General features: G+C 66.1%; 1 protein-coding gene across 1 annotated transcript; it reads right to left on the bottom strand.

Annotated features, from left to right (window-relative positions):
* Positions 1–960: 960 nt before the first annotated feature.
* Positions 961–12,735, bottom strand: KCNH4 (potassium voltage-gated channel subfamily H member 4; the record flags this gene model as incomplete). The annotated part of the gene is made up of 16 exons (XM_082071002.1): positions 961–1,422; positions 1,506–1,582; positions 1,661–1,767; positions 2,100–2,467; positions 2,566–2,613; positions 3,568–3,782; positions 3,880–4,129; positions 4,790–4,989; positions 5,705–5,899; positions 6,510–6,717; positions 7,873–8,030; positions 8,233–8,476; positions 9,276–9,403; positions 9,586–9,717; positions 9,847–10,080; positions 12,660–12,735. 16 exons carry the CDS (start codon positions 12,733–12,735, stop codon positions 961–963), a joined length of 3,102 nt encoding a protein of 1,033 aa, XP_081927128.1.
* Positions 12,736–12,953: the final 218 nt, after the last annotated feature.

Consider the following 12,953-nt stretch of genomic DNA (forward strand, 5'->3'; position numbering starts at 1 on the left):
GTTGGGGCGGGGGTAACGACGTCAACTGCAGCGGCCGGAGCGGCGGCAGCGGCGGCGGGAGGCGCCGTGTGTCCCGGACACCCCCTCCCGGGGACACCCACCCCCGAGCCTCCGAACCGGCCCCGCGGGTCCCGCTGCTCAGCCCCGTCCCACGGCCGGGGGTCCCGGGAGGGGCTGCCGGGTGTAAAAAAAAGACCTCGTGGGCATAGAGTATAAAATCGTATCAAAATCCCTGCTGGTGTCGGGCTGGGGCGACCGCTGCACCCTGGAGGGCTCCCGCTGCACCCGGGGGGGCTCCGGCTGCACCCGGGGGGGCTCCCGCTGCACCCTGGAGGGCTCCCGCTGCACCCGGGGGGGCTCCGGCTGCACCCGGGGGGGCTCCCGCTGCACCCGGGGGGGCTCCGGCTGCACCCGGGGGGGCTCCCGCTGCACCCTGGAGGGCTCCCGCTGCACCCGGGGGGCTCCCGCTGCACCCGGGGGGGCTCCCGCGGCCACGTCCCCGGGGGGCGTCGGGCTGGCGGAGTCGGAGAGCGAAGCTGGTGTGTCCTGGGTAGCGAGGAGGGCAGAGGGGGCAGCGGGCGAGGGTCCCCCAGGGTGAGGGACCCCCAGGGCAAGGGTGTCCCCAGGGCAAAGGACCCATGGGATGAGGGATCCCCAGGGTGAGGGACACCCAGGGTGAAGGACCCCCCCACGGTGAGGGATCCCCCAGGACAAGGGTTCTCCCGGGGCAAGGGACCCCCAAGATGAGGGTCCCCCCAGGCTGAAGGACCCCTAGGACAAGAGACCCCCAGGGCAAAGGATGCCCAGGATAAGGGTCCCTCCAGGGCAAGGGACACACAGGATGAGAGTCCCCCCAGGGTGAAGCATCCCCAGGACAAGGGATCCCCAGGACAAGGACCCCCCCAGGACAAGGGTCTCCCGGGGTGAGGCCCCCCCGGCGCCACCCCGGTGCCCGCAGGGTCAGTGGGAGCTGACCGAGCTGGAGCGGGGCTGCGGGTGGGCGCGGGGCCGACCGCCGGCCGAGCAGCCGGGGAAGGAGCGGGCAGAGCGGGGCGGCAGCAAGAGGGGCTGCGAGTCCGAGCCATGGCGGGGGTGCACGTCTGGGGTGTCCCCCCGCAGCGGGCACGGCCCCTCGGTGCCCACCCAGGGGCTGGCGGTGGCGTGGGCAGAGTGGCTGCGGACGGGGCAGCGCTTGGCGCGGGGGCTGGCGGAGGGGGAGCTGTGGGAGCTGTGGGGCGCGGGGGGGGGCGAGGGGGCCACCTGGGCGGAGGGGGGGGAGGGTCGGGGGGGTGTCGCGGAGGCTGCGGGCAGGCGGGAGGGGCAGGGGGGGGGCTGGGGGCGGCCCAGGCGGTTCTGGAGCAGCTCCATCATGCGCTGCAGCTCCTGGCTGAGGTGCGAAACCTCCTGGTTGAGGTGGTTGATCTGGAAGGGGAGGGAGAGCGGTGACCACCCGTCGATGCCCCCGGGTGAGCATCCCCGGTGCTTTCGGGGGGGCCCTGCCGCACCTCCTGGTTGAGCCTCCTGACGTTCTGCTTTATCTCCTCCGCTTCCATTGCCAGGGCTGGGCTGCTTGTGTCAGTCCCTGCTGAGGAAGACACAGCTGGTGACAGAGGGCTCCCCGAGCCCCCCATCCCCACGGCCACCGCCTCCGGAGTGGTACCTGACGTGGGGGAGTCTCTTGCCACGCTCTGCAGTGGGGAGTCCACGTTGAAACAGAAGGTTTGTGGCTCCGATGTGCCCCCGTTGTCTTCAATCCCGTCCACAACTCTAAGACAGGGAGGGGTCATTGTCACCCCCTGCCCCTCTGCCAGGGGCCTCCCAGAGCCCCACACAGCCCGGCTGGCACGGCGGGGGAATGAGCTGCTGGCGTAGAATCATAGAATCGTTTTGGTTGGAGAAGATTGTAAAGATCGAGTCCAGTTGTCACCCCACCCCTGTCCCTGCCCCAAGTCCTGAGAACCTCATGTCCGTCTGTCCAGCCCTCCAGGGATGGTGACTCCAGCACTGCCCTGGGCAGCCTGTTCAATGCCCCACAGCCCTTTGGGGAAGAAATTGTTCCCCAGACCCAATCTAATCCTCCTCGCGTGTCCCAGCCTCACCTGGGGCTGAGGTCTGGGGAGCCGTTGGCGTGCAGGGAGGGGATGAGGAGCTTGGGTGGCCTCCTGCTCGTGCCGCCCCCTCGCTCCGGGAGCCGGGCGTCCCTCCGGCACTGCGGCGAGGGGCTGCGGCCGCGGCTGCAGCGGGCGGGGGAGCGGCAGTTGCGGCGCAGGGCTGAGATCTGGCACAGCTCATCGCCCAGGAGGCTGCTCAGCGAGCCGTGGCGCGCCGGGCTGCTCAGCTGCGGCAGCAGCAGCTTGCGGCGGGTGATGGTGGTGGGCGAGTACTGGAAAACCTCGTCGGGTTCCTCCTCGTCTTCCAGGATGGAGGGAAGGGGCTTCTCCGGGGCAGCACCGCTCTCCGGCCGAGGCTGCGGGCGGGTGTGGGGTGGTCAGGGCTGGTCCCGTGCAGCTGCCAAGGTTGGACATGGCCACCCCTGCCCCGTCCTCTCCCCGGTGCGGTACAAACCTGTGGTGTCTGTGACAGCCGTGGGGACCGGGAGTAGCGGCAGAGCCCCTGTGGGGAAAGCGGACGATGCTGGTTCAGCAGCACATGGACCCTGGCCGCAGGCAGACACGGTGCCAGGCAGGTGTCCATCCGCTCCCCACTGGCCTCTCAGTGCCCCCCTGAACGACCAAACCTTCCCCTGGTCCCACACATCAGCCCCGTCCGCATCAGCCCCTTTCCTGCTCTCCATCCTCTGCTGCTCTTGTGACGCTGATGAGCTGCCAGACCTTGGTGTGTGTGTCCTGAGCTGGAACCTCATCTGCACCCCAATTCCCAACCCTGGCTCAGCCCGAGAATCTGTCCCCGGACAGAGGGCGCCCAGGGCTCCTGCAGGACCCCATCTCTGCTGCCCTTTAGCTTGTTGCTTTTGCGCATGCCCAGCTCTGTTTGCCCCCATCCTTGGTTCATTTATCCCTCTCCTGGGTGATGGACACGTTGCAGCTCTCTGGGATCTAGAGAGTGACCTCCCACCCAACTCGACAGAGCCTGGGGGCGGTGGGTGCTGGGGGGAGATGCTCTGGAAGAGCCCCCAGCTGCTCGGTGCCAGCAGCAGAGCCGGGGGAGGAAAAGCGCTGCAGAGCTATTTCTGCAGTGGAACAGCCCCTCGGCAGCGTGACTAAACCTGGCAGCCCCCAACGCCTCCTCCTGCGCACCGGGGGGGCCGTGCCCCGGCTGGCTGTCCTGCGGTGCCCCCCAACTCCGCTCCACCCCCATTTCCAAGCCCTCCATCCGCCCCAGCCTCCTGCATTGCAAATGTTCTGGCTTCCAGTTCCCTGCGTGGAGCTGAGAGGAGACGGGACAGGATGTACCTGCCTGGCCGGGGTCCCACAGCCACAGCCCCCAGCCCTCATTTAGAAGCCTGGGGACCACGAGCAGGGACAGACACACTCCCCTTCCATGGCCGCGCGGACCCCCAGACTCGCGAGGATGGGAAGGGACCTGCGAGGGAGGACACGCACCCACCTCCATCTCGCTGCCCTCCCGCAGGTTGAAGGTCAGGTCCTGGTGGATGTCGGCCGTGAACTTGCTGGCGTACTCGGGGTAGAGCTGCAGCACCTCGCACAGCCCCCGCAGCCCGATGTACTGCAGGTCGCAGTAGGTCAACGCCTTCACGTCCGCGTTGGTCTTGATCACTTGGTCCGTGCTGCACAGGTCGGCTCCGATCAAATCCCCTTTGCCTGCAGGAGGGGACCGGGGTGCGCTGATGGGGTGAGCGCTGGAGCCCTCGCCCAGCAGAAGGGGCTGGGGGGGGGAGCCCACGCAACCTGCCCTCACCCAGGATGGCCAAAACCACGTTGTCCTTCAGCACCTCGAGGGAACCGGAGCAGACGAAGTAGTTGGCCTGCAGCGCGTCCCCCTGGCGCAGCAGGTACTCCCCCGGCGCGCAGAACGAGGTCTTGATGTGCAGCGAGAGGGAGCGCAGGCAGCCCCGGCTGGCCGTCTCGAAGACGGGCAGCTGCAGGATGTCCTTGTTGAGGTGCATGGCCACGTCGGCGCGCAGCTCATCGGGGAAGTCGTGCAGCAGCTGGGGAGAGCGGAGCCGCATGCTTGGGGGGCAGGGGCAGGGAGAAGCCTCCCCACAGCCTGCTTGCCCCCAGGGGCAGGTTCCCCACCGCAGGAGAGCGTCTCACTGCTCAGCTGCCCTGACTGAGCCCAGGAGTCCCGTTTGGCAAACATGGGACAACTGTGGCTGTGGGATGGGCTGCGTGTGCTCCACGTGCCCATTGCACCCCGGTGCGGGCAGGAACCCGTCCCCACAGCTCTGGTCCTGCCAGCAGCAGGGGATGAACACGTGCATGTCTGCACACGCGTGTGCACATACAGACACACACACTTGCGCTCTCATTGCTGGCCCTGCCAGCCCCATCGCCCCCATGCTGGGGGCAGGTTGGGGGGCTGGCCCAGCCCAGCCAACATAGAATCACAGAATCATTTTGGTTGAAAAAGCCCCTCAAGACCATCGAGTCCAAACATTCCCCCACCCCTGGCACTGCCCAACATCCCTGAGAACCTCATGTCCGTCTGTCCAACCCTCTAGGGATGGTGACTCCAGCACCGCCCTGGGCAGCCTGTTTCAATGCCCCACAGCCCTTTGGGGAAGAAACTGCACTTCTCTGAACCCCCTCCAGCAGCTCAAGGTCTTTTGTCTTGAGAGGCCCAAAGTGAACACAGTAACATCTCCCACCTCGTTAGCATCAATGCCGTTGTTCACCGACCAGGTGGTCTGGAAGTACTCCAGCATCCTCTGCTTGAGCTGCTGGGGCAGGCGGTGGACGCGGATGAAGTCCTTGAGGTCCTTCATGCGGGTGTGGTAGAGCGAGCGGCGGGAGTACATGCGCTGGATGATGGCGGTGACGTTGCCGAAGACCACGGCGTGCATCAGCGCTGGGGGCCGGAGGGCAGCGTCAGGCCCAGCGAGGGGCCGGCCGGGGGGGCTGCAGTCTATGGGGGGCCCAGGAGGGGTCTGGGGTCTGCCCCCCCCAGCAGCACGGGGCCGAGGGATGCGGCACGGGGGGCTTCTTCCCTAACCCCAGCACCAGGGTCCCTGCTGCATCCACTGCTTGGGCAGCCGGAGGTAGAATCATAGAACCACAGAATCACAGAATCACAGAATAGTTTGGGTTGAAGGACCTTCCCAGCGCCCCCAGTGCCCCCCCTGCCATGAGCAGGGACATCTGCACCCGCTCAGGTTGCTCAGACCCTGTCCAGCCTGGCCTGGGGTGTCTCCAGGGATGGTTCAGCCACCACCTCTCTGGCCAACCTGGGCCAGGCTCTCACCACCCTCAGGACAACAATTCCTTCCTCATGTCCAGCCTGAATCTCCCTCCTTTAGTTTAAAACCATCACCCCCTGTCCTACCACAACAGGCCCTGCAAAAAAAGTCTGTCCCCATCTTTCTTATCAGCCCCTTTTAAGTCCGGAGAGGCTGCAATAAGGTCTCCCCGGAGCCTTCTCCAGGCTGAACACCCCAGCTCTCTCAGCCTGTCCTCCCAGCAGAGGTTTTCCATCGCTCTGATCATTTCTGTGGCTCCTCTGGCCCCGCTCCATCAGACCCGATGTTGCCGGAGCCCCCCGCGCCCTGCCCCGCTCCCCTCCTCACCCCCGATCAGCATGGTGCAGATGGAGAAGATCTTCTCGGCGTCGGTGTTGGCGCAGACGTTGCCGAAGCCCACGCTGGTCAGGCTGCTGAGGGTGAAGTAGAGGGAGGCGATGTAGGCGCTGCGGATGGAGGGGCCCCCCGCCGAGTTGTTGATGTAGGGAGCCTCCAGCCTCTTGCCCAGCTCGTGCAGCCAGCCTGCCAAGCACAGCCGGGGCTCAGAGCCCGTCGGGGGGCTCGGGCTCCCCACGGCTCCCGTCCCTGCCCTGGGGTCTCCTCTGAACAGCCAGAATCGCTGCCTGCCCCGTGGGACCGTCCCCTGTGCTGCTGGCAGGAGGAACCCAGGAGTCATAGAATCACGGGATGTCCTCAGTTGACCCACATGGATCATCGAGTCCAACTCCTGTCCCTGCACAGGACACCCCACAGGTCACACCGTGTGCCTGAGGACATTGTCATCTCTTCTTGAACACCTGTGACACCTCCCTGGGGAGTTCAGTGTCCAGCACCTCTGGGTGAAGAACCTTTTCCTCATGTCCAACTGACCCTCCCTGGCACATCTTCTGCCGTTCCCTGGGTTCTGTCACTGGTGACTAAAGAGAAGAGCTCATCCCTGCCCCTCCTGCTCCCTGCTGAAGCTGCAGCCCATGAGCTCTGCCCTCAGCCTCCTCCAGGCTGAACAGACCCAGGGACTTCAGCCGCTCCTCATACGGCTTCCCCTCCAAACCTTCACCAACTTCACCACCCTCCTCCGGCCCCCTCGGTGCCCCTGGCCCATGCAGCCCCTGCGGACGGGAGCCCCGCTCACCGATGTCCCAGGTCTGGGGGTCGTTGCTCTCCATCTCCTTGCGGCCGATGACGTACCAGATACAGGCCATCCAGTGGGCCAGCAGCGCGAACATGGACATGAGCAGGGTGAGCACCATGGCGCTGTACTGCGAGTAGCGGTCCAGCTTCTGCAGCAGCCGCAGCAGCCGCAGCAGCCGCACCGTCTTCAGCAGGTGAACCAGCGAGGTCTGGGGAGCGGGGCGGGCGGTGAACCTGGAGCTGCAGGCAGGGCTGGGGGGGGATCCTCCTCCACCTCCCCCCGGGACAGGGACCCTTGGCCACCCCCCACAGCTGCCAGGAGGGTCATGGAATCACAGAATCATTTTGGTTGGAAGAGACCCTCAGGATCATGGAGTCCAGCCATAACCCACCCCTGTCCCTGCTCCATGTCCTGAGAACCTCACGTCCGTCTGTCCAACCCTCCAGGGATGGTGGCTCCAGCACTGCCCTGGGCAGCCTGTTCCAATGCCCCACAGCCCTTTGGGGAAGAAATTGTTCCCAGATCCAACCTCAACCTCCCCTGGAGCAACTTGAGGCCGTTTACCCTCATTCTGTCAATTTTACCAGGTTTTGCCATAAAATAGGAAGAAGGCACCGCAGCTTGCCCAGCACAGGCAACAGCAGCGATGGCCCCGGCCACGGCTACGGCCACGGTTGTTTTCCTGCCAGCAGCACCGCTGGTGCATGAGCAGAGCTGAATTTGGCTTGGGGGGGCAGCACCATCCCCAAGTGCCCTTGTCCTCCCCACACGCCGCTCTGCCTCCAGCGAGCTAATTACAGCCTCTGCGCTCGCCTCCCTGCCCCAATTAGCAGGGGATGGGAAGGGGTGATGCCAGCATGCGCTTGCGCAGCTCGTCACACCCGCTGTGCCGCTGGGTCCCTGAGAGCCCGGGGAGGCTCAGGGTTTGTGACCAGCACGTGCCTGCGCGTGTGGCCACCCCCTTGCCAGAGCGGGCAACGTGCAAAACCCCCTTGCTCTTGATGGTGTGTGTGCATGGGGTATTTATATTGGGATGCAGAGCTGCTCGGCAGCCTGGGCGCTGGGTGCAGGGCGCTGGGTGCAGGGCGCTGGGTGCAGGGCGCTGGGTGCGGGGTGCGGGGTGCAGGGTGCAGGGTGCTGGGCGCTGGGTGCAGGGCAGGCGCCTGCCTGCAGCTCCTGGAGCGCTGCCTTGGCATTTACTGTCATTTGGGGCAGCCCCTGGTTAAATTGAGATGCGTGGGAGCCCTCCCGCTCCAGCTGCCATCCCTGCGGCCCTTGTTATCCGCGCCGCTCCGGGCACGTGCGCAGAGCGGATCCCCGCAAATGGGGCCATCAGCCCCCCGCACTGTCCCCCGCCACTCACCACGGTCACGTTGAAGACGTAGAGCAGATCGAAGGGCAGAGCGGCGATGAGATCCACGAAGAACCAGGTGGCCACGTAATGGATGCAGATGGAGCGGGGGTCGTACACCACCTGGCCCGACTTGCTCACGTATGTCGTCCGGAAATTCAGGATGATGTCTGCGCCGGGGGGAGCAGGAGCAGCCCTCAGCGCCCCCGCCGTGCCCAGGGAGCTGGACCAGTGTCCATGGCCAACACAGGACACATTCCCGGGGCGCTCAGCACCAGCAACAAGGGCAAAGTGATGCCAGCTCCACTCTCCATCACCCCTCTGGCTGCATCCCTGTCCCACCCCGTGTCCCCATCCCACCTGGGGCCCTACCCAGGATGAAGAGCATCTCCACGGCGATGTCGCTGACGATGGTGCTGCGGGCGGCCGAGAAGCTGTCCTCCGTGCCCGTGAAGCAGACGTTGTAGGGGACGGTGATGGCCACGTAGAAGGTGGCCAGCAGGATCAGCCAGTCCCAGAGGGCTTTGAAGATGCTGTAGTGGAGCAGGATGAAGCGGGACTTCTGCACGGAGGCCACTTTGTACTCAGGGATGGATGACTTGTTCTCAAACACGTTCTGGGGGAGCAAGCGGCAACGTGGCACACGGACAGCACAGGGGATATCGCAGATGAGGGGGTGGAGGCCACCGCAGCCCCAACCTCCTCCTGAATCCCACCAGCCTGGCCGACACCCCAATGCCATGGTGATGGACGCACATTTCCAATGGGGCACGTGGGCTGTGCTGAGGTCACCCTCAGAGATGGGCACAGAATGCCCAATTACGGCACATCAATTAACGCTGTGCAAATGCTATTAGCGGTAATCCACTGGCACCGCCAGCTGCTGCACAGAACCCTCCCAGGTGCCAATTCATGTGCTGGGGCAAAGCCACCCCCACCCTCCGCAGGGACACGGGACAGCTGGAACCCGGCGTGGGCGAGGGGAGAGCCCCAGCACCCCCAATTCAGGATGGGCACGTGTAGACTCCTCGCCTGCTCGCCAGCTCTGTGTCCCTGGCCACTGTGGGCTGGTGACAGGGCCCTGCCCTGGTCCCGTCTGTGGGCAATGCCCATCACTTGGGACCCTGCAGCCACACGAGCAGGCTGGCACAGAGGTGACACCGGTCCCTGCTGCTGTGGAAGCCCCACGGCTGCCGCAGCCTGGTAACGGTGATCCCCAGGGCCAGCACGCTGTGCCAACAGCGAGCAGCTGGGGCTCCCTGACAGCAGACGTGCGAGGAGAGACACAGCGCGGCCAGAGCTGCTGATCCGGGCACCCGCTGGTCTCTCTGCTGCTGTCGATGAGCCACGTCTGCACCCCGGGCCATGGTGTGGATGCTGGGGATGGAGGGCATCGCGGTCCCGTGGCTCCTTACGCGGTTGATTTTCATCTCCCCGCGGTCCCCTCGCGCGAACTGGCTGCTGAGGCGCTGCAGCACCGTCCGGCCCTGTCTCCGCGCCGCCCGCAGGCGCGAGCTCCCAGGTTTCTTGGTCTTCTGCTTCTCTGCAGCAGACAATACACGCTGGGTTAGTGGGAGCACCGGTGCACAGAGCAGGGCTGTTTTGGGGTCCCCTTTTCACACAAAGGCAAGCAGCACCCAGCAGGGAACCGGAAGCCCCTTTGCCGCATGTCCACTGTGCACACCGCTCCCCAAATCCTGTCCCCATCCCACAGCCGCCGCTCACCCTCCTTCTTGTCACCCAGGTGGCTCCTGCCGCGGCTCTCTGTGATGTCCTTGAAGGAGAAGAGGAAGAGCACCACCTCCCCCTTCTCGTTCTTGATGGGCATGATGTCCAGCAGGCACCAGAACGCGGTTCCTGCGTGGAGGAGAGGGGCGGTGAAGGCAGGACAGTCCCCCCGCTGCTCGGTGGCTTCACCTCGGGGCCAGCACAGGGTTGACCCCCAGCCGGAGCAGCGGGCACGTCCCATCCCCGTGCACCACTCACCACCCTTCTTGTAGAAGCAGACCTCGGTCTGGTACTCCTGCCTGCCGTCCAGCACCTTCTCGATGCGCTGCAGGACGGGCTCGCTGGTCTCGGCCCCGTAGAGGAACCGGCAGCTGCAGTTCTTCTGCATGACCTCGGTGCGCGCGAAGCCGGTGAGGTCGCAGAAGCCGTCGGAGCAGTAGACGATGGGGAAGCCGCGGCGGACCTGTGCGTTGGCCAGGATGAAGTTGCTGTCTGAAAGGAGACGCAGCTGCCCCTGAGGGCTTGGGGCCACCCTGGGGGGCACAGAGGGGAGCCCAGCCCTCCCAGTGCCCCGTGGGTCCCTCTGGGACGAGGAGCCAGGTCTCCATCCAGCTGACAAGTGCCCCCGGCTACTCCCAGAGCTCAACCATCTCCTGCACTGCCACCCCAAGTGCCTCGTCCCGGGCAGGACCTCAGCCCCATTTGCTGGAAGGGGAAGGAGCCTGGATCCAGCTCTTGGCTCCCATCGCCAGAGACGCGATCCCGAGCGAGGCGATTCACGCCTCCCCCTCACCATCTGCTGCTCCCACCTCCCGCCAGGGCTCAGGCAGCTTAGTGCGAGCAGCAGCAAACCCGGCCGGGTCCTGCCAGCCCAGAGGTGCTGGGCTGCGGTGCTGGGACCCCCAGCCCCAGGAACGGCACCGCGGCACCGCGGCAGCACCCGCTGAGAGGGTGGGAGAGAGGCCACGAGCCTGGGGTGAGCCAGGGCCCCACGTCGAGCCAGCACAGGATGGAGACACAGGGGAAACGCAGCGTCCTTGGTCTGTCCCAGCACCGCAGCATCACTCCTGCCCCGGCAGGGAGCTGGCACCAGGCAGAGAAAGTTCTTTCCAGCCCCCCAGCAGCCGTTTTCACCCCACAGGCCCCCAGCAATGGGTCAGGCAGGGGCTCTGCCCCTGGGGCCACAGCAGCTCCTTGCTGCAGGCTCCGCGCCAGCGGGACAGATGGCATGTTCTAAAAGGGTGCCAAGAAGTGGGGTGTGCGGCCGGTGCAAGCTGCGTTTGCACCCAGCAAGGGCAGCCCAGGGTGTCCCCAGCCCTGAAACACTCTCCAGCCCACAGGTCCCCAGGCCAGCACCCCTGCACCCCAACAGCCCAGGCAGCACGAGCCTGCAGATGTGTTCTACCCCCTCTCGCAGCAAAGGAGAGGAGAGACAGCAGGTTACAACACTCACACCGACAGCAGAGCCGTGCCGGGCAGGGCAAGGGCAGAGGAGGTTGCGGGAAGGAGGGGACGGCAGCCACAGGCAGCCCTGGTGCGATGGGGGTGCAGCGGGGCCACCACAGCACAGCTCAGCCCAGGATTAGCTTGGGAGAAGCAAAAATAGCTTGAAGCTGTGACTAAGGCCAGATTTTGGCTCTGGGGAGCCAGGATTATGGTGTTGTCCAGGATGTGTTATTAGAAAAGAAAAAAAAAGGGCTTGCCTTTGGGAGCAGCTCTGCTGGGAAGGGGGAAGCAGCTCTGGGGGGCTCGGCAGCCCCTGACTCGGTGGCCAGCCTGTCCGGATGGGCAACCTCAGGCCCAGCGGGCAGCGGCTGCCTGGGACAGGCAGGGTTAACTCACACCGGGTATCACTGCGGCTCAAGCCCCTCTCCATGGCAAATAAAGCCGATAAGAGACACATCAAACCCTCAAAGCTGGACTCTGTTTAAAAGCGCCTGCCTGGGAGGCAGGTGGGTGCAGTTGCAGGCAGGGTGCTGTGGGGCAAATCCCATCTCCTTGGGGAAAATTCCCAGAACTTTGTGTCAGGGCGTTGCAGGCAGGTCCCAAAGGGACCTTTGTCCTCAGAGGGCCAGATCCAGTCCTGGGGAGCCCAGGGCCAGCAGAGCTGGGGACACCGGTCCCTGCTGCCTCCGGGTGTGCTGCTACCAGCACAGCACAGCTGGGGGATCTCCCAGGCAGCTCAGCAGAGGGCCAGGGGCATGCGGATCCTGCCCCAGCACAGCATCACTAGTGTGAGGCACATGTGGTTTTCTCTGGCACTTCTGGGTGCAGCTCAGTCTGAGCTGGGAGGGCTCCGGGGGGCTGGATGCCTTGCTACGCATTGCAGTCTCAAAGTTAACACCCCAAACAAGAGCTCCTCTGGGCAAATGACACCTGTGTCAGCCGGGGTGCTCCGCACCACACCAGGCCAGCCCAGCATTGCGGGCGATGTGTGTCCCGGGGGTGCTGCCGGTGCCTCAGCTGTGCCATGGGAGGTGGCTGCAGGCTCCCAGTGCTGGTTTTGTGCTGGTCCCTCCCAGCAAGGTGGGAGACAAAGTGGGAGACAAGGGGGGAGACAAGGGGGTCTGGATCCCTGGTCCCGCCCGGCCCCTCCCGCCGCGCCCGGGCTCTGTCCCTGGTGCTGAGCGCGGCCGCGCCCGCACCGACCGCGGGTACCGGCACCGACTGGGGACACCGGCACAGACACCGCGGGTACCGACACCGACTGGGGACACCGGCACAGACACCGCGGGTACCGACACCGACTGGGGACACCGGCACAGACACCGCGGGTACCGGCACCGACCGCGGCACCGGCACAGACACCGCGGGCACCGGCACCGACCGCGGGGCTGCCCAAAACACCGGCGACACGGGAGGTCGGGGAGCACCGAGCCCGGTCACGGACGGTCCGCGGGACAGGGTGTGGACCGTCGTGTCCCGCCGAGCCGCGGGGGCTGCGGTACCGGGACCAGCCCCGGCCCTCCCCACCGCTTCCCGGGGGCAGCGCCTCCCCCTGCCTGGGCCCCGCCGAGCCCAGCGCGGACCCTCCCCGCTCCCTCCCGGCCCGGCCCCGGTCCCAGCCCTACGTGTGCCATCGAAGCGGGTGGCGATGGTGTCCAGGAAGGTGTTCTGCGGCGCCAGCAACCCCTTCATCACCGGCATGGTCCCGCCGGGCCGCCCGCCGCGGGGTTGCGGCCACGGGGATGGGCTCCGCCGCCGCCCCGGGCCCCTCCGCAGGTGCGGCCCCGGCGCCGCGGGCTGATCCCGGCTCGGCCCGGGGCTCCCGCCCCGCCCCCGCCCCGCCCAGCGGCACCGGGAGGGGCCTCTGCCCCGGGGGACACCGGGTTGGTGGTGTCCCCATCCCCTCCCCAGAGAGAAAG

This window comes from Streptopelia decaocto (genome assembly GCF_964273445.1).
Source record: "Streptopelia decaocto genome assembly, chromosome: 22".
NCBI classification, from domain to species: Eukaryota; Metazoa; Chordata; class Aves; order Columbiformes; family Columbidae; genus Streptopelia; species Streptopelia decaocto.